The 19,153-nt window shown below is 40.8% G+C and overlaps 2 gene segments (V, D, J or C); both read right to left on the reverse strand.

The window, feature by feature from the left end:
- Positions 1-6,389: 6,389 nt before the first annotated feature.
- LOC110542355 (T cell receptor alpha variable 22-like) lies at positions 6,390-6,914 on the reverse strand. The segment is given in 2 exon segments: positions 6,390-6,691; positions 6,863-6,914. Coding segments are annotated over 2 exon segments (354 nt in total).
- Positions 6,915-15,793: 8,879 nt separating this feature from the next.
- On the reverse strand, positions 15,794-16,370 carry LOC132656255 (T-cell receptor alpha chain V region PHDS58-like). The segment is given in 2 exon segments: positions 15,794-16,230; positions 16,325-16,370. Coding segments are annotated over 2 exon segments (483 nt in total).
- Between the last annotated feature and the right edge of the window lie 2,783 nt (positions 16,371-19,153).

Below are 19,153 nucleotides of genomic sequence, written 5' to 3' on the forward strand. Positions count from 1 at the left end.
TTTTTGTTTTATTTTGTTTTTTTTTTTTCTGTTTGCTGTGATCTATTTTGGCTAGATTGTTGACATGCCTGTCAACAGAGAGAGAACTAAGGCATGGAGTTGGATGTGTGGGGGAATGGGGAAGATGTGGAAGCAGATGTGGGAGGGGAAACCCTGACCAGAATATATTGCATGAAAAATCCATTTTCAATTTAACCCAAAAGAAGAATCACAGTGGTGCACCCTGAGTCTTTCTTGGTCAGATGCCCATGTTCACACAGATTGGAGTACATGATTCTTATTGTCAGACAGAATGGAACATGTCTTTTAGATCAAACTTGCATAGGTTAAAGAGGCTGATTTTCAATGAAGTGAGATGGAGACACAATGCAGAGAGGAAATCTGGGATAATGGTATATATAGTTCATAAAATTTCTGCCTTATAATGATATTGTATAAGATGATATTGTAAAATGATATTATATAATGATATTGTATAAATTCTTCTGGCTTTTTTTGTGCTACTAAACATAAAATCTCCTATAGAAGGCAGTGTCAGGCATAGAGTGCATTGAAACTGGGAGAAATTGTCTCATAGAATAAAAACCTAAGACCACCCACATTCTCAGGCATCACACATGTCTGTCACTTCCTTGACAGGTCTTTGAGCCCTGGAGAAACTTGATAGGATCCTATCTGGGTTTCATCCGACCCATAACATAAACAGACTGATAGTGGATCATGGGCTGTTTAAACTTATAGCCAAATAAAATAAGACTGTAGTTTGCTAAATATGATGATTCTATGTGGTGTGATACAGTGGTAGTATGGACAGCCTAGGAAAAGATAGGCAGGATGCTCATTTATGAGGCTCTGTTTTTATCATTAAATCTAACAATCCTTTCTTCTAAGAAATACATGTACCCTGGATCTTGAAGAAGCTGAGAACTGCAGATAGTTTATTAATATATGAAGCAAAAGTCACAAGGACAGCCTTGCCTTGATGGCTTTCTGGAGTTAATTACTCTCTTTCTAGGGGTAACTGGAAGGCTTACACGCTCAACAGAGGTTGTGATAAAGTTGATGAAACCTAATGTAAAACATAAAATTGTTTTTTTAATTTTTATTAATTACAATTTATTCACTTTGTATCCCCCTGTATCTTCCTCCCTCTTCCTCTCCCAATTCCACCCTCCCTCCTCCTTCTCCACCCATGTCCCTTCCCAAGTCCACTGATAGGGGAGGTCTTCCTCCCCTTCCTTCTGAACCTAGACTATCAGGTTTCATCAGGAGTGGCTGCATTGTCTTCTTCTGTATACTGGTAAGGCTGATCCCCGCTCAGGAGGAAGTGATAAAAGAGCAGGACAACCAATTCATGTCAGAGACAGTCCCTGTTCCCATTACTATGGAACCCACTTGGACACAGAACTACTTGGGCTACATCTGTGCATGGGTTCTAGGTTATCTCCATGAATTGTCCATGGTTGGAGTATCAGTCTCAGATACTCATTTTTTATGTGATGAAATTTGCCAAATTAAAAACTCATTAGAAAAATATAAAATAAAAAAGAATGAAGTTAATGAAAAATTGGTTTTTCAAAATGAGGAGGTAGAATTTTAAACAGCAAATTCAGAAGAGAACTGCTTTGTCAGGACATTGCTGATAGCCAGAAGCAAACAGATTCATAAAGTAATCACTTTGAGCAGGAACAGAAGACAATGACAACTAATCACAGTTTTCTAAAATGAACTGTGAACTTGTTCAATATCCTGATAAAATTCAGACATCAACGTAAACCAGTGAGAAAATTGAGCTTCAGAACCAAGAAGTGAGAGAAAATCTCTAGGAGAGCCTTACAGGAAATGGAGCAGAGACTGTTGACTTAACAGGATGGAGTTTATTGTGCATCACACAGAGACTACCAGACTTAGAAGGAGGAGGGGCATTATCAAAGCATGAAAGCTCACAGACCTTCTGAGAGCCTGGATGAAGATGATCCACCCAGTCATGGTGCTGTCAGTGCAAATACAGAAGAATGGAAGGTGCTTTTATCAGTTGATACTTTTTTCCATTTTGTATTTTGATTTCACTTGAATTTTGATTTTAAGGATTTACAGCAGACAATAACATTTATATTGCTTTAAAAATGTTTACTATATGTCTTATCTAGAAAATATCCAAAACTGCTATCTGTAGTCCTCAAACTCATTTGTTTATTAAACAAGTGCTTTCAAGTCCAGATTTATCAGGAATGGGCTTAGAAAACAGTGATCTATTTTTTTCTCATTTTTTTTGTCTTTTTTTTTTTTTTTCCCAGAGCTGAAGACCGAACCCAGGGCCTTGGGATTGCTAGGCAAGTGCTCTACCACTGAGCTAAATCCCCAAACCCTCTTTTTTTTTTATTAATAACAGTTTATTCACTTTGTATCCCACCTGTAGCCCCTCCCCCACCCCTTCCAATTCCACCCTCCCTCCATTTTCTTTTCTTATACCCCTCCCCTAGCCCAGTGATATGGAAAGTCTTCCTCCCTTCCACCTAACCATGGTCTATCAGGTCTCATCAGGACTGGCTTCTTTTTCTTCCTTTGTTTGCTGGCAAGGTTGATCCCCCCTTAGGTGGAGGTGATTCTAGAGCCAGCCCATAGGTTCATGTCAGAGATGGTCCCTGGTCCTATTGTTGGGGAACCCTCTTGGATACTGAGTTGCCTTGGGCTGCTTCTGTGCTGGGATTTTAAGTTATCTCCATGCATGGTCCTTGTTTGGAGTATCTGTCTCAGAAAAGACCCCTGTGCCCAGATTTTTTGGTTCTGTTGTTCTCTTTGTGGAGCTCCTGTTTCCTCCAGGTCTTTCTATCTCCACCTTCTTTTATAAGATTCCATGCATTCTGCCCCAAATTTGGCAATGCATTTCAGCATATGTTTTGATATCATCCTGAGTGAAGTCTTTCAGAGGCCACCTGTGATAGGCTACTATCCTGTTCCCTGTTTTGTCCCTCTTCTGATGTCCATCTTATTTGCCTTTGTGAATAAAGATTGAGCATCTCACCAATGTCCTCCTTGCTCAGCTTCCTTAGGTGTATGGATTTTAGCATGATTATTCTGTATTATATGTCTAATATCCATTTATAAGTGTGTATATACCATGTGTGTCTTTTTGCTTCTGGGATACCTCACTCAGGATGATCTTTTCTAGATCTCACCATTTGCCTACAAATTTCACGATTTCTTTGCTTTTAATTGCTGAATAGTATTCCATTGAGTAAATGTATCACAATTTCTGTATCCATTCTTCAATTGAGAGGCATCTGGGTTATTTCAAGATTCTAGCTATTACAAATAAAGTTGCTACTAACATGGTTGAGCAAATGACCTTGTATACTTGAGCATCTTTTGGATATATGCCTAGGAGTGGTACAGCTGGGTCTTGAGGTAGCACTATTCCTATATTTCTGAAAAAGCCCAGACTTGAACTCATTGGCACAGGAGACAACTTCTTGAACAGAACACCAAGAGCACAGGTTCTAAGATCAACAATTAATAAATGGGACCTCATGAAACTGAAAACCTTCTGTAAAGCAAAGGACACTGTCATCAGAACAACACGACAGCCTACAGATTGAGAAATGATCTTCACCAACCATATTTCTGATAGAGGGCTAATATCCAGAACATATAAGTCAAGAAGTTAATCAGCAACTAATCAAATAACCCAATTTAAAAATGGGGGTACAAAGTTAAACATAATTCTCAATAGAGCAACATTGAATGACAAAGAAACATTTAAAGATGTGCTCATCATCCTTAGTCATCAGGGAAATGCAAATCAAAACGACCCTGATATTTCACCTTACACCCATCAGAATGCCTAAGATCAAAAACTCTCCTGACAATACATGCTGGGGGGGATGTGGAAAAAGGGGAACCCTCCTCCACTGCTGGGAATATAAACTTGTATAACCATTCTGGAAATCAAGCTGATGCTTTCTCAGAAAATTAGGAATAGAGCTTCCTCAAGATCCAGCTATACCACTCCTAGGCATATATCCAAAGATGTTCAAGTACACAATAAGAACATTTGCTCAACCATGTAGCAGCTTTATTTGTAATAGCTAGAAGTTGGAAATAACCCAAATGCCCCCCAACTGAGGAATGGATACAGAAATTGTGGTAAATCTCCACAATGGAATATTGACTCAGCAATAAAAAACAAGGAAATTATGAAATTTGCGGGTAAGTGGTGGGACCTAGAAAAGATCATCTGAGTGAAGTATCCCAGAAGCAGAAAGACACACAGGATATATACTCATTCATAAGTGGATATCAGACAGATAATATAGGATAAACCTACTAAAATCTGTACACCTAAAGAAACTAATCAAGAAGGAGGACTCTTGCTGAATGTTCAATCCCCATTTAGAAAGGCAAAGAGGATGGACATCAGAAGAAGGAGAAAACAGGGAACAGGATAGGAGCCTACCACAGAGGGCCTCTGAAAGGCTCTACCCTGCAGGGAATCAGAACAGATGCTGAGACTTATGGCCATCCTTTGGGCAGAGTGCAGGGAAACTTATGAAAGCAGTGGGAAATAGTAATACCTAGAGAGGACAGGAGCTCCCCAAGAAGAACAACAGAACCAAAAAATATGGGCACAGGGATCTTTTCTGAGACTGATTCTCCAACCAAGGACCATTCATGGAGATAACCTAGAACCCCTGCACAGATGTAGCCCATGGCAGTTCAGTGTCCAAGTACGTTCCATAGTAATGGGAACAGGGGCTGTCTCTGACATGAACTGATTGACCTGCTCTTTGATCACCTCCTTCTGAGGAAGGGATCAGCCTTATCAGGACACAGCATAAGACAATGCAGTCACTCCTGAGGAGACCTGATACACTAGGATCAGAAGGAAGGGGAGGAAGACCACCCCTATCAATGAAATAGGGGAGGGTCATGGGTGGAGAAGGAGAAGGGTGGGTAGGATTGGTAGGGGAGGGGGGAGGGAGCTACAGCAGAGATATAAAGTGAATAAATTGTAATTAATAAAAATTAAAATTAAAAAATCCTCAAGTGACAACATATGCTGGAGGGGATGTGGAGAAAGAGGAACCCTCCTCCATTGCTGGTGGGAATGTAAAGTTGTACAACCACTTTGGAAATCAATCTGGCGCTTTTTCAAGCTAAAGTTATCTATTGAGATCAGTTAGAAAACCTTTTCAAAATACCCATTTCTGTGCTTAAGCCATGTTCCAATATCAGCTAATTTCACAACTGCACCCTACCAAGAAGCTAGGGTTCAGATGGCTTGCTATATGTGAACAGTCTAAATGACTGAATAAATCATTATTATTGTATAAGATGTCTCTCATACTGTCTTCACTTCTAGCCATGTTCATGTAGATGTTTTTGGCAATTACCATTTGTTTATTATCTGGGAAGCTTAGATTACCTATATTTTATAGGAATGTAGTTGCAGTGGGATAAAGAATGAATCACAAGGGGTGGGGTCTGTTAGTTTGTAGAGCTCTAGAAGAAAAGTGTTTTGGCCAATCCAGTGGCTGGCTGTTGCAGGCATTCAGCTGCAGTTTCAAGCTGAAACCCTCAATGGACAGACATGACGTGGAGGAATGGCTGCTTTCCAGTTCCATTCAGAAACAAGTGACAGACCAGAGTTTTCCAGCTGTGGAATGTAATCTTCCAACCCTTGGGTAAAGGCAGTTTTTTGGGTCACGTTTAAATATTATAAAATGAATTAGCCCCCCCTATTGTGTGACATTTAGGAGGTTTACAGTTTTTTTTAAAGCAGTATGTTAATAAGAAGTTTGGTAAATATATATTCCATTGTTCTCATTTTTATGTGAAATATTTGGTTTACATTACATAATGAAATGCATTATGCTTTCTAAAATATCAAGACATTGTAAATATAATGTTTTAATTTGATAATAAAGATACTTTCTATTATTTTTCTACACCTTAATTTACTAGATTTCTGAAATTAATTCTTTCATCAACTTCATATTCAGCAGATTACCTGGAAGTTTGTCAGGTGCTCTCTAAACAAAGGAGGAAAACAATTGCTCTCTGTTTCTGATTGTGAGAAATGGTCTTAATGATTCTGGAGTGTGTAAGAGGGGTCTTATTTTATGACATTGGCACAAGCATTTGTTAAAATGAAGTGTATATTTTACTCATGTAGGTGGATGGTTCTGGCATCTAACATTCTAGAAGTCAGTGTCAGGTCAGTGTGAACTGTCATATCTGTGTAAACTTCTTGAGGTATTTTTATGTCTCCTCACACTTCCTTTGTAATTGGTAGAGATCTGATAAAGCCACAGTTGTGCAAAGCCTCCTGCAGTCTCCTTGTGTCAGGGGCTGGAGCTGCACACCCAGCTGCAGTTTGGGGCCAGGCTTCAGGCTTGCTGGGAGCACTGTGCCTCAGCAGCACAGAGGTAAGTGCCTGAGTCCTCCAGCTGGGCGTCCCTGATGTGCAGGGCGCTGTAGCTCTCCTTAAAATCAAATGTGGACTTTAACCTCCCATTCTCCTTTGTTCCTGCAGCCACGTAAAGCAGACTGATGAGGCTGCCCTGGGGATTCTGTCTGAACCACTGCACACTCCTCATGGTGGTGGAAAAGTTGCACCTCAGAGCAGAACTGGTTCCCTCCTGGAGACTCAGGACTGAAGGACTCTGCTCCATTCCAGCTCCTCTCACCCCTGCTTGGAAATAGAAAAGCAAATGAGAATCAGACAGAAGTTTTCACCCACACCTGTCAGATATCCCAGGAGACTCCCATGAGGATGAATGCACAGGAGCTGTGTGTTGGCTTTCTCCCACTCCACCATTTCTGGAGAATCCCTAAAGCAACTTAGCTGAGCCCAACTCACAGCAAATCTGCACCCACAGAATCCCCAGCACAGCTCCCAGATTCCTCTCCATGGCCCCTGTCCAGTTGCTGGGATTCTTCTCTCCAGCTCTGATAGGGGTCGAGTATGCACAGACACACTATGCTTACAGAGGATAGGTTCTCAGAATCACTGAGCTTCCTCCTTCATCTGAACAGGAAACCCCGTCCACCTCTGTGTCATGATATTGCACTCCAACCACCTCCATGTCCTGATTGCTGAACTGTACTTGCTTTAGGACTATGCAGGAAATGGCAGTCACAGTAGGGTCCAGGACACTGTATTTTCTTTGTAGCCCATCACGTAAGGGAGTCTGGGGAAATGTATGAAGAGGTGGGGGTGGGGTGCATGAATGCAGAATGAGGGGGGAAAACTAGTGACTCCCATAGGTTAAGCCGAGCCTTGCAGAATCTTTGCACGGCTTTTTGTTGTTCTTTAAATAGATCTATAGACAATTGGGATCCACTGACCAGGTTCTAGATATTTGTGCTTTTCCATAAGAACAACTGGGAGCTAAAGATCCACATGAACTCCACACCATCACTCCTGCTCTTTGCGTTGCGGATGTTATGTCCTGATGTCCTCTCAGCTCTTCAACCTCTAGACAACTTAAGAAAAGCCTATTTCCAGGACACCTGCAGGGCCGCCTAGTGTACTGACACCACAGACAACAAGAGTGACTTCAGGCCATCTCCACAAACCTCATTAAACCTGCCTTATTCATTCCATCAGTTCTAGTGATCAATTCCTATAAATTACAAAGAAATGCAGATGGTCAGAAAACATTAGTGCCTAGATAGAGTTCTTAGAAGAAAAATAAAATGGCTGAAAAATAACTCAAAATTGTTATTAATCATCACAAGAAAATTAGACAAGTTACAGATTTTTTCTCACCTGTGTCTAAAACTCAATAAAACAACTGACCACAAATGCTGTGTGTGTGTGTGTGTGTGTGTGTGTGTGTGTGTGTGTGTGTGTAACCTGCATTCACTATAGGGAGGAATGAAGAATGGCATCGTAAACTTGTCAGGTAGATGGGTGGAACTGGAAAAGACTGCTTTGAATGAGTTGACGGAGACACAGAAAGACAGATGGCACATGTTCTGCTGCTGGACTCCTAATTCCAACGGAAAGTGTAGAGCCTCCTAAATAAAAATCTTCAGATGGACACGAATAACCTGGAGTAACCACAGAGGTCAGAAAGGTACAAAAGGGAACATGAGGTTGGGGAGAAGCACTAAAGAAGGAAATAGCAAAGTAAGCATAATTTAATATAAAAAAATAGGAAAAATGAAGGGAGGGTAGTTGGGATGGGAAAAGAGCTCAACACAGAAGAAAGGAGAGGGGGGAGGGTGAAATAAAGTGACCATGGCTAAAAAAGTTAAAGGAATCATATTAGTATCTATTTACCTAAAATAGTGTAGAATACATAAGAATAAAAATATGTATATACATATACACACATAGTTTAAATTAAACTATTTGGGCTGACAATGCTTCCCCAAGAGCTGCACACAGCTAACAAAATCCTCAATACCAGTCATGGAAATCCCTCATTCAAGCTGTTAGTGGGGAAATTAAAAAAGACTTCTAAAACATTATAGACTCTTATCTTTAAATATTATTCTTCACCACAAGTTCTCAGTGAGTACCTATTGCTCATGACACGATGCATTTTGACCAGATGATACAGAGGAAGCCAGCTTGACCTGAATTGAAGTCTTCCTCCTTGATGAAAGGAGACAAGCAGACAATTATCCTTCCCAGCTATGATGCCTATAAACTACAGTGGCCAATATTGTATTAAAATCTAAGGTTGCAATAGTGGTACTCATATTTTGGTGGCAACCAATAGCTCTCAAGTTGGACACAAGAAATAACTCAACAAGAGGAAAATCTTGCCTGGTTCTGGAAACCTAGCCAAAGTATGCAGGACTAGTGAGGTTATAGATCTTTGAGATGAACCTGTAACTACCATCTTACACAGCACAATCCCTAATTACATTCTAAATATCAATCATTGTTCCCAGGGATAAGTACATTTTTCTGTCCTCATCAAACACTTTCTTTTTTTCAAAAGACAGAGAACCATTCAGAAAACTACAACTAATCAAAATGCAGAGAACAAGTGATCATGCAGTGTTCTGCCTGAACTGATCCATGCGCCTACAGCTCAGGGAGCACTGGGGAAGAGGGCACAGAAAATGTCTAAGCTCCAGAGGAACAGGAAGGTTTCTGTGAGATTGCATCTCTTAAACATGGCACGGAATACATACCTAAGAATTCTCAAGGTCATGGTTGCCTAAACAAGACCTGAACATTGATGCACCAGTAGAATACTATCCTGGAAAAAGGAAATCTGATAGAGCTTCAAATCTAGACAGAGAAGTACAGGCACCTGAGAAATGCCAACAAGAGAAGCAGTCGTACCAAAGGAAGAGCACTCCAATCTGATATTGAACACCATGGGGCAAGTCCTGAAATCATACACATACAAGGTACACCATATGGCCCGAGCAGGTTGTATCTATATTTAGGAATCTATGTAACAACAATTAAAGCAAAAGCAGGCAGAGGCAATGAATTTCGGTGAGAAATGTTTGCTATGTAGAAGAGGATGAGATAAGAAAATGAAAATGGGTAAATTAAGTAATTATATTTTAATTAAAACTATTTTTAAGAAAGAGCAGTAAATGGTACAAGACACAAGTTTCCAATCTGTAGAAGACATAAATACACATATATATACAATATAATCAAAGAATAATATCTTGTGAGCTGGATGGTCTCGGGAAAGTAAAAGACTGACACATGGGGACTTTGGATAAAACTTCATAAAGAAGGTAGAGATGGGTCTGGAGGTAGAAGGAGAGAATAAATATCTCTCACCTGCAAACCTCATGTGTCACCTGAGTTTACATAGGGTATGGGGAGACATATGGGGACACCATTTATATTATTTTATTTAAAAGATGCATATTTTCTTTTATCCCCTTTTCATTATGAAAAGTGAAAAGATGGGGAACACTTCATTGCCTGTTTAAACTTATTAGTCTTAATCATTGGATAAATTCATGAACATATAAATTATTTGAAAATTAATGGAACATAATATTCAGGGTAAAAAGCCCACATGCCTGAACATCCTGATTCATTCTGGGGATTCCATCACTCATCATCCTAAACTCCTCCTTCAGCTGCCACATTGGAGCTGATCCTGCACAGTGTTTTGTTGAAGAATCATAATCATATATTAAATATGTGGAGCAACAGGAAATATACAGCATTTCATGTCTTATTTTCTGTTTTGAAACAAAATGTCATGCATGTATTGTGAACACCTTTTTGTAGTTTTCTTTACATGCTCAAAATATTAGCTGGGGGTGGTGAGATGTGCCTGGGATCCTAGCGACTAGGAGGTGGAGGATAGAGCATAGGAAGCTCAGCATCATTCTCTGCTAAGTGGTGCTTTTGTCTGAAGTCAGCCTGAACCCCATGAAACTCCACAACAAACAGTCCAACAAACAAAGAAAGCTGTCTTAGCAGCAGCAGCAGCCTCTACTGATGTCCTGCACTGTATTATGAACACATCTCAGGTTATACATCCCGTCCTCAGATAATTTAAGGTTTAGAGAAACATCTTATTTATGTATAACAGCATATGCGCATTTGTAGTTTCAATTGTGGTCCTCACAATAAGAATTGAAATACAGCTCTGTATTCTGAATGTTGTTATGTTCTGTATGTTGTTAAGGAGGGCAATGAAAGGCTTTACCAAAACAACAGATGCCAACAGAAGTAAGAAAAACTTCAAGATTACCGAACGTTAATATATTAAAATTGTATAATTGTAAAATTTAAAAGTTAGAAAATTATATATATATATATATGTATAAATTGCATATATATGTATACAGACATATGCACATAATCTGGAAGAACAAAACTTTAATCCTTGGTACATAATTGGAAAAATCTAAAGGAAAGGCAAGAATGCTGAAGACAGCATAATGTAGGATGTGTCCTGCTGCCCTTGTGTAAGGATTGAAGCCTCCTCTCTCACCCAGGAACCATCACACCTACATAGCCTTCTCTAAAGCATGGCTATTCTGCCCCCAGTGGAGAGAGGAGTGTGTGAGGAGAGTGACAAGCTTGTCAGGTGACTCAGCTCAGGTGACACAGAAACAGAGAGAGGGTACAAGTGAAGGGTGACTTAACATTTAGATGGAAAGGGGAATGGGAAATGGGCAGAAGGAAAACAGCAAGAATAAATGAACAGAAAAGAATGAAGCTAAAACAGAGTACTGAGATTGTGAAGTACAGCATAGACAGTTCTGGATAACACCCTTTCAGCTTCAGTTACTGTCACTGGTCCCTTTGCTTCCATTCCTTCATAATGAGCTGGTTTTATGAATGGTTTATTATGTTTTCCAGTTCTTCTGGAAACATGAAAGTGATGGCAGGGAAGGCGATAATCTAACTTACATGTGATCCTCACTGTACTCACTTTTGACAAGAACACACACTCACACTTACACACATGCATACACACTAATACACACATAAACACACTTGTACATACACGCGTACATACACGTATCAGAATCACATATAAAAGGCAACTGTTTTGCTGAACCATCATTTTAAATTTTGCAACACACTACTTTAGAAAATATAAAAATAAACAACCCATGAGGTAGTAGTGTCCTACACTGTAATCCCTGCAACTGGGAGGCAGGGACAGGGAAATCTCTAACTTTGAGGCTAGCCCAGTCTAGCAGAACAGCCAGAGATAAACAGAGAAACCCTGTATCAAAACACAAACAAGCAAGAAAACCAACAAGAAAGGAAGGAAGGGAGGGGAGAGAAGAGAAGGAAAAAAAGGAAAGAAAGAAAGAAAGGAAGGAAGGAAGGAAGGAAGGAAGGAAGGAAGGAAGGAAGGAAGGAAGGAAGGAAGGAAGGGAGAGAAAGGAAGAAAGGAAGAAAGGAAGAAAGGAAGAAAGGAAGAAAGAAAGAAAGAAAGAAAGAAAGAAAGAAAGAAAGAAAGAAAGAAAGAGAAAAAGTAACCACCATACTATTGAGCATATATAATAGAATTCTTTTTTGGTGTGTGTGTGTGTGTGTTCATGTGCACAGCAGAAATCCATAGAATACTGGATTATGGAGATCTCAAAATCTTTATACAACTAGCATTAATCTTCTTAAAAGGATGCTAAGCACTGAACTGTGTCTATATAAAATACATATGCTGGGGCCCTAAAAGGGCTTTGGGGTGACAATACTAGAAGATCAGACATGAAAAGGTAACTAAGGCAAAATCAATCAACACAGAGAGGGGGATGATAAGACAGATGTTGAGCACAGACCCTCTTATCCTCTGAAAAGGACCATGAGAGGATTCACTAATGGACACAGAGAGAGTGCCCTGGAAAAGCAATCATGCTCTCATCTCCATCTTGGACTTCTACCTCTAAAGCTAAAAACAAACAAACAAACAAACAAAACATTTGTGTTGCTTCAACCACAATATGTACTGTGTTGTGAAATCACAAAATGAACATGAGAATCCATTTTTAAATGTTATGAAGCACAGCCAAAAAATTTGAAGGCACAGCTGCACAGACAAAAAATACTCAACATTGTATTATTCCCTCTTTATACTTTGTTTTAGAGCACCTGTCTCCCAAATTAAGTTTCCTGATTCTTGCTCAATCCTCATGAGACTTGGACCTAGATTTCTGATGATCCTAACAATTTTGTTAAGGTGCTGGGAAGAATGGAGTCTGCTTTTCATGTATTTGGCACCCAATGCAAATGACAAATGAGTGAAGTCTCCCTGTACTTTCTTCGCAAAGCCTTAGAACTTTTTCAGATTCAGGGCATGTACCACTACATCTTAAGTTTGCTTGGAACACTGACAGAGAAGGGGAGAATTGCATGGCATGGGCCTTCAGAGTTGCAGAAAATATTTTAAAAACTCTTGTGGCATGTGTACACCAACCACTAAAAAACAGTGTACCCGTCATGTATGTGTACACTTGAGTTAAATAATTTCAGCTCAGAAGTGCAATGCTGCATATGTGCTACTGAAATTGCCCTCAGTTGACAGAGTAAGCTAAGCTTGACAGGAATTCACCCTCCTGGGGTTGCCAGCTGCCATTTTATGCAAAGGCCATGACAAAAAACTGGAGGTCCATTGCCAACAATATGCCCAATCCCTAAGTCTCACCAGTTTTCATGGGTAATTTCACATAACAGGTTTCACTAGCAAGAGCAGGGGCATGTTTCATGGTATCACCAAACAGGAAAAAAGCCTTTAGTGAAAGCTCTTTGGTTGTTGATTTGACTAAAGTATTTTAGACACACACCTTTCCCAAATAAACATTGTAAAAAAAATATCTATATTCACCTGTATCTTGACCCACTAAGAACCAAATATTTAATTTCTAAAAATTCATTGTCTACTCGTTGTGAGACACAGTAGAACTGAGTGTGCTAGTTTGTATATCAGGCACTATCTGGTAATAACAGTGCTGTATTGTGGTTCCCATAAGAACATGAGTATTTCTCATTGTCATGTGTGGGAAAGAGAATGAGAAACAGCAGAAGGCCTGCTGTGTAACTCCACAGACTTGAAGTTCTCACCAGGCCTAGTGTGAGTGACAATGGCTAACCCACTGCCTCATGAAGGTGAGTTGACTGGAAAGAAGTCCATGAAAATTCCTATGCTGACCTTGGTATTGTGTCTTAGGAGTGTTTACAAATAAGCCTGCCTTCCCGTCTCATTATAAAGAAAATCAAAACTAAGAGATGAACAGAGTAATACCTAAGATAGACCACTTGGTGTTAGAATCTCCAGGTAACATCTATCTGTGTCTATGTTAAAATATTTATGTATGCGTGTGTATGTGAGTGTGTGCATGGGGACAAGTAGAAGCACATGTGTACATATGTATTTGCATGTGTATGTGTTCATGAAGAGACATGAGATAACTGTGGGTGTTGTTTCTCAGGTTCTGGGGATCTTTAGTGTGTGTGTGTGTGTGTGTGTGTGTGTGTGTGTGTGTGCAAGTGTGTGTTTGGGTACACATATGTGCACATGTATGTGGAGGCCAGAGGACCATCTTGGGTGTCATTTTTCAGAAGCTATCTGTCTTGTTTATTGGATACAAGGTCTCTCATTGACCCTGGGCACTTCCAGGTAGCCTAGGCTGCTTGGGAACCAGGCTTTAGGAACACGTCTACCCTCACCTCCCCAGCACAGCCGCCATGCCCTCATGTGAGTGCTGGAAATTGTACTCAGGGCTCATAGTTCTGTGATACCTACAGAGCTATATTTTCTGGTCAAGCAGCAGCTAGAAAATTCTCTCTTTCTTTTCCTCTTCATCCTGAGTATTGTCATCCTCCTTTGCTGTATGCACAAAAGTATAAAATCTTTTACAGTTCTGCAAAACAGAAGGTGATGAACTAAAATTCCATACTGGAGCTGGTGATTTTCATTGTCCACTGGGATTCTTGACTGTATTTCAGCAGGATGTGATTATGATATGATAAAATAGTAATTGATAGTAAACATTGATGTTCCTGCAGTAAAATCATTTGTGCCAGAGAGAAATCAACAAGCAGTAATAAAAGATGCAGAAGGAATCACATCACAAATTCTCAAGCATATCTGAAGAATTTAAGATGGAAATGAAAAACATAGCACTTTTATGGCTTTAAAGATTATTTGAAAAAAAAAACAACCAGTGAGTTCCAATTCCTTGTTCTCCTGTTTTATTTTTAATGGTTGCTAAAACTGACATATTTGTGACAGATTTCTAGGCTTTCCTGGTTGTGGTGAATTCCTATAGCAACTAAATAAGCTTCAAGTTCTTTCCAAAATGAAGTATTTAATATTATGATCACTTCTGATCAGTACATTTAGCACCAAAAGAAAATTTATAGGAAAATCAGCATGAAAGACTGAGTAGACAAGGAAAACTTCAGGACAAACCTTGAAGCATGCACGTTTCATATTTTGTGTAGATGACACATAAAATGACAAATGGAAGTCCAGCTTTTGGTATTTCCCCATGGGAAGAATCATAGCCGCTGTCCAAGCAATGTCCACTCAGGAGATGATTCCCACAGATGATAACACAGTCTCCTTCATTCTACAAAATTATAATTGAGCATTAGATAATTTTGAAAATACTCAAAGAGCTTCTAAGACAAGTCAGGAGTCAATATTTTAGCTGGAAATGGATTGTGCAAAGGAGCTGGGCCTGCATAACTTGCCTTGTCTTGTCTTGTCTTGTCTTATCTTCCTTCTTTTCTTGCTACCAGTTTGAAAGATGTGGGGCACATGGACCATGCCACCAGGAGAACTGGCATGGAACTGGTGAGGGGGAGCAAGTTCAAATCCAAGAAATCTCAAAATTGAGATTTAAAATCTCATCTTGAGGCTAGCAGGAGTGGAACCAGATCCTTCCCTGTTACCATGCCCACCTCTGATCAAGTAGCATGGAGACACCCCCACGGTGGTCAGGTAGTCACATATCTGGCACCTAGATGAAAACAGAGCACTGCCAACACCTTAGCCAAAACCAATTAAATGCATTCACCCCCAAAACTTCTCAGTGCCCGAGGTCCACTCTTGTTCACTGTGGAATAAAGATGCATACACGTAAGTTGTTACACACACACACACACACACACACACACACACACACACACACATACATATGCATGAACACACGGGGACTTGAGCTGTTTTATCAATAAAGGCGAGCATAAGCTGTTTCACTAAATATCATCTAAGAGTAACTGATTTATCCTAGGAGAAAGTCTTCCCCTCTAGGCACTCCCAGCTGGAATGGAATCCTGCAGAGCCCACGCTTTCCAGATTTAACACTCTCCTTCCCGGCTCAGCTACCAGTGGTGTCCAGGCATCCCAGAAAGAAGCAGAGCCACAGAAAGAGATGCTTCAAAGACCATGAAGAGAGACAGTGAGTCTGAGTACCCACTGCCATGGGTGTTTGTGTTCAGCTCCCCCTGCAGCCCCAGACACTGTGCGCTCAGAGCACAGAAGTACACAGCTGAATCGCTCCAGTGCACACGGGCTTTCCTCAGGTGGAAGGAAGAGTCGCTCTTGCTAAACTCAGCCTCAAAGCCGTTCATGCCGTGAACCACTGGGTCTCCTGAGTAGTAGCTGAGGAGCAGCTGCAGCCCCTGCCGTGGGTACTGGACATACCAGAACAGGCGAGGTGCCACAGAGGAGGAAAAGTTGCATCTTATCTGCAGAGAGGCGTCTTCAGAGACAGTGACTTGAGCATCAGGCTGAGTCACTGACTGAGCGCTGGTGTCTCCTGGAAAGGAATAGTAGGCAGTATTTACAGGGTAGACTTCACTGAGGACAGTCAGAATTCTAGGATGCAGAGACCACAAGGCAACTGTACTCACTCAGGATAAAGTGTACCACCAGCAACGGGAGGATGGCCAGGCGCATGGCTGAGCCTTGGGAAGACTGCAGCTCTAATTTGCAACAGGATTGTAGGAAAGTGGCTGAAGAAAGAAAGAGCTTGAAAATAGGTAAGGAGAAGGGTCAGCTGGAGAAGTCTCCTGCTCAGGTAAAAACAGTGAAGCTGCTAACACAAGCCTGGAAGCTTTAGAGTGTCTGATCCTTGTCACTTGCCTTTGCTATAAACTCAGGCAGCAGCAAAGAAAGGATGAGATGCTAGCAGGTGGTGAAGACCTTCAAAGGAAGAAAGAACACTAGAGGGTGCTGCAGCGCCCTCTGGAGGGAAAACGAGGAACCAAATGTCCGGAGGGTCCACAGCCTGTCGCCTGCTGTGTTCTTATTTCACAGACAAGCAAAACCTTCACAATGCATTTGCTTCTTTTGCTAATCTATTATGAGATATTAATTATAGAACTCCCTGGAAATAGGTGGCTTGTTAATATTCCTTGCGAAACCAGGTTATGAAATGATCCCCAGACTTCAGATGCAATTGTCTCAGGCTGGGTGTGAATGGCCACCACAGCCATGGCGATGATGCCTGATGGTACAGACATCATCCTTGGTGGATGCTCTGCAGCACTGAGGCAACAGGAAAACACATGATGTTAGATTACCTCTGCTCTACATGAGAAGCTGTGACTCCAGATGGGAAAGCTTTACATCTAGAACTAAAGAAACTAAAACCTGGAGACTTCCATGGCTGGTGACATTATTGTCCTCCAGTAAAGAAACCTGAGATGAAAAACTTTTTCTGGGCCAATGGAAGGCATTGACTAAATCAGAATGCACATTTTCTTTGACTCTAGGAAGAAATCAGTTCTTCTCTTGGGTCTTCTCTCATCTGTTCCTTCCCCAGGGATTGTCTTTCCTGGAGATGGTTTATGTTCACTGTCAAGTTTTTAGTTTATGAATGAGCCTGTGGAGGGTAAGTGTATGTGTGCGCGTGTTCCTGTTTCTCTCAATTTTCCCCATAATTTGAAGGACAGCAGTATAAAGGAGAATAAACTCAAATCCACAAGTGTTAGAAGAATGAAGATCATCTCAGAACCCAGATTTACCAGTACTTCCAGAAGAAGGGAGGAGGTAGAGTCATACTAAAGTTTGATTGAAGCAAGCACATCCAAAACCAAGACCAGCAATTCACGTTCTTATTTAAGAACATTAGTGGTGGATGACAAGATGGCAGCACCAGGAGAACATTGTGTCTGAGGAATAGGACAACATTTCCAGTACAGCGACCAATGGGCTGAACTCTGGGCCCTAAAATAACAGCAATCATGTTTCCCAGGTGAGGAAACTCCCGAGGCATTGGAAACACTCGGGTCCACTCTGATGTCCCCCAGCCAGAACCCGGAAGAGATCCCGGGTCATGCAGGCACTAGGTCACCAGACCAGAGCCACAGGCCTGCCTGTCCTGGTCACCTTCCCAAGCTCAACAGTGGACACAAAAACACCAGAAACTGGGAGTCCCTGTCACAAGAGAACTCCACAGGGAAGGAAGAAAATGATACTGACTTGGATCACCCAGTCTTTCCCTGGAAAAAGTCTCGCAGACTGGAGGGTACTTCTCCTTCACTCTCCCCTTACTCTCTCACCTCTCCACCCTCTCTCCCCTCTCCCTTCTTTTCTCCACCCTCTTCTCTCTCTCTCATGTGATCTGTCAAAATGTGGTCATTGAGAATCTTAACAGGTACCATTTAGTAAGGCATTTTTATGCCAAAAACAGAACACAAAAGACAGAATCTTCTTCAAACATTTAAGAGTGCAAGTGTGGTAGCAGCAAACGATGAGAGCAGAAAAGAAGGTTGGAAGTAGTTGGAGAAGAGAGATACAGATTCCCACCAAATATGTTCTGAAAATAAACCAATATGGCCTTGAGTTAGGAAACCAAGAAGCAAATACTCAAAATATAAACCAGCATTAACTAAGGTGGTAAAATCTCAATGGCAATACCTATGTGTTCAATGAAGAGTCATGGGTCTCATGAATAAGTCCAACTCAGTCATTCATCCTAGCCAGATCCAAAATATGTTTATGACACCTTTATCATCACCAGGCCAATAGAAACTGTAACTGATAGGTATGCGGTAAAGAACATTCTTCAAAATGTTTTACTTTTTGGATACAATGAAAAACTGAAGACTATGTCATGTGATCATACCACTGGGCTCTGCTTAGACCTTGAGTCTACTTGGGCAAGGGACTCTGGTGCATAACTGGGAAAGAGACCTCACAGCCACTTACTCTCTATCTAGACCAGTTGTCCATCACTGTAGAAGCCTATATATGCTTCAAAATAAAATTTCTTTGATGAGAGGGAAGAACTACACTTATCTCTGTGTGCAATTATATAGATTCAGAATACAGTTTGAAGCTACACTGATTTAGGAAAGTGGCCCTCATAGGTCTCCTCTAGTGTTTATGACCTCTCTGTCCCGGAGTAGTTGACTGGATTTACAGTATTGCGGCAGAAACACTTCCTATGGAGCAGCCCTTAAGTCCAGTAGACATATGTTAGTTTCTCCCAAGATAAAAATGCTGCTATTCCACCCTTGTGGATATCTTCATGTTGGTCATTGTTTTGGTTCAAAGGTCTGCATTTTGGTAGAATTATTTATTGCTTTTCTTCTTTGGAATCTTACATAACAAATTTAGATACTATGAGAATTTATCCTTAATGAGGAGTCTTCAGGTCAGTTCTAGCTATATTCCTCCAAGTCCTATGTCTGAAGTGTGTGGTGTCCTAAGCAAAATGTCTTATCTTCAAGTTC

Source organism: Meriones unguiculatus, chromosome 9 (assembly GCF_030254825.1).
Source record: "Meriones unguiculatus strain TT.TT164.6M chromosome 9, Bangor_MerUng_6.1, whole genome shotgun sequence".
In the NCBI taxonomy this organism is placed as follows: Eukaryota; Metazoa; Chordata; class Mammalia; order Rodentia; family Muridae; genus Meriones; species Meriones unguiculatus.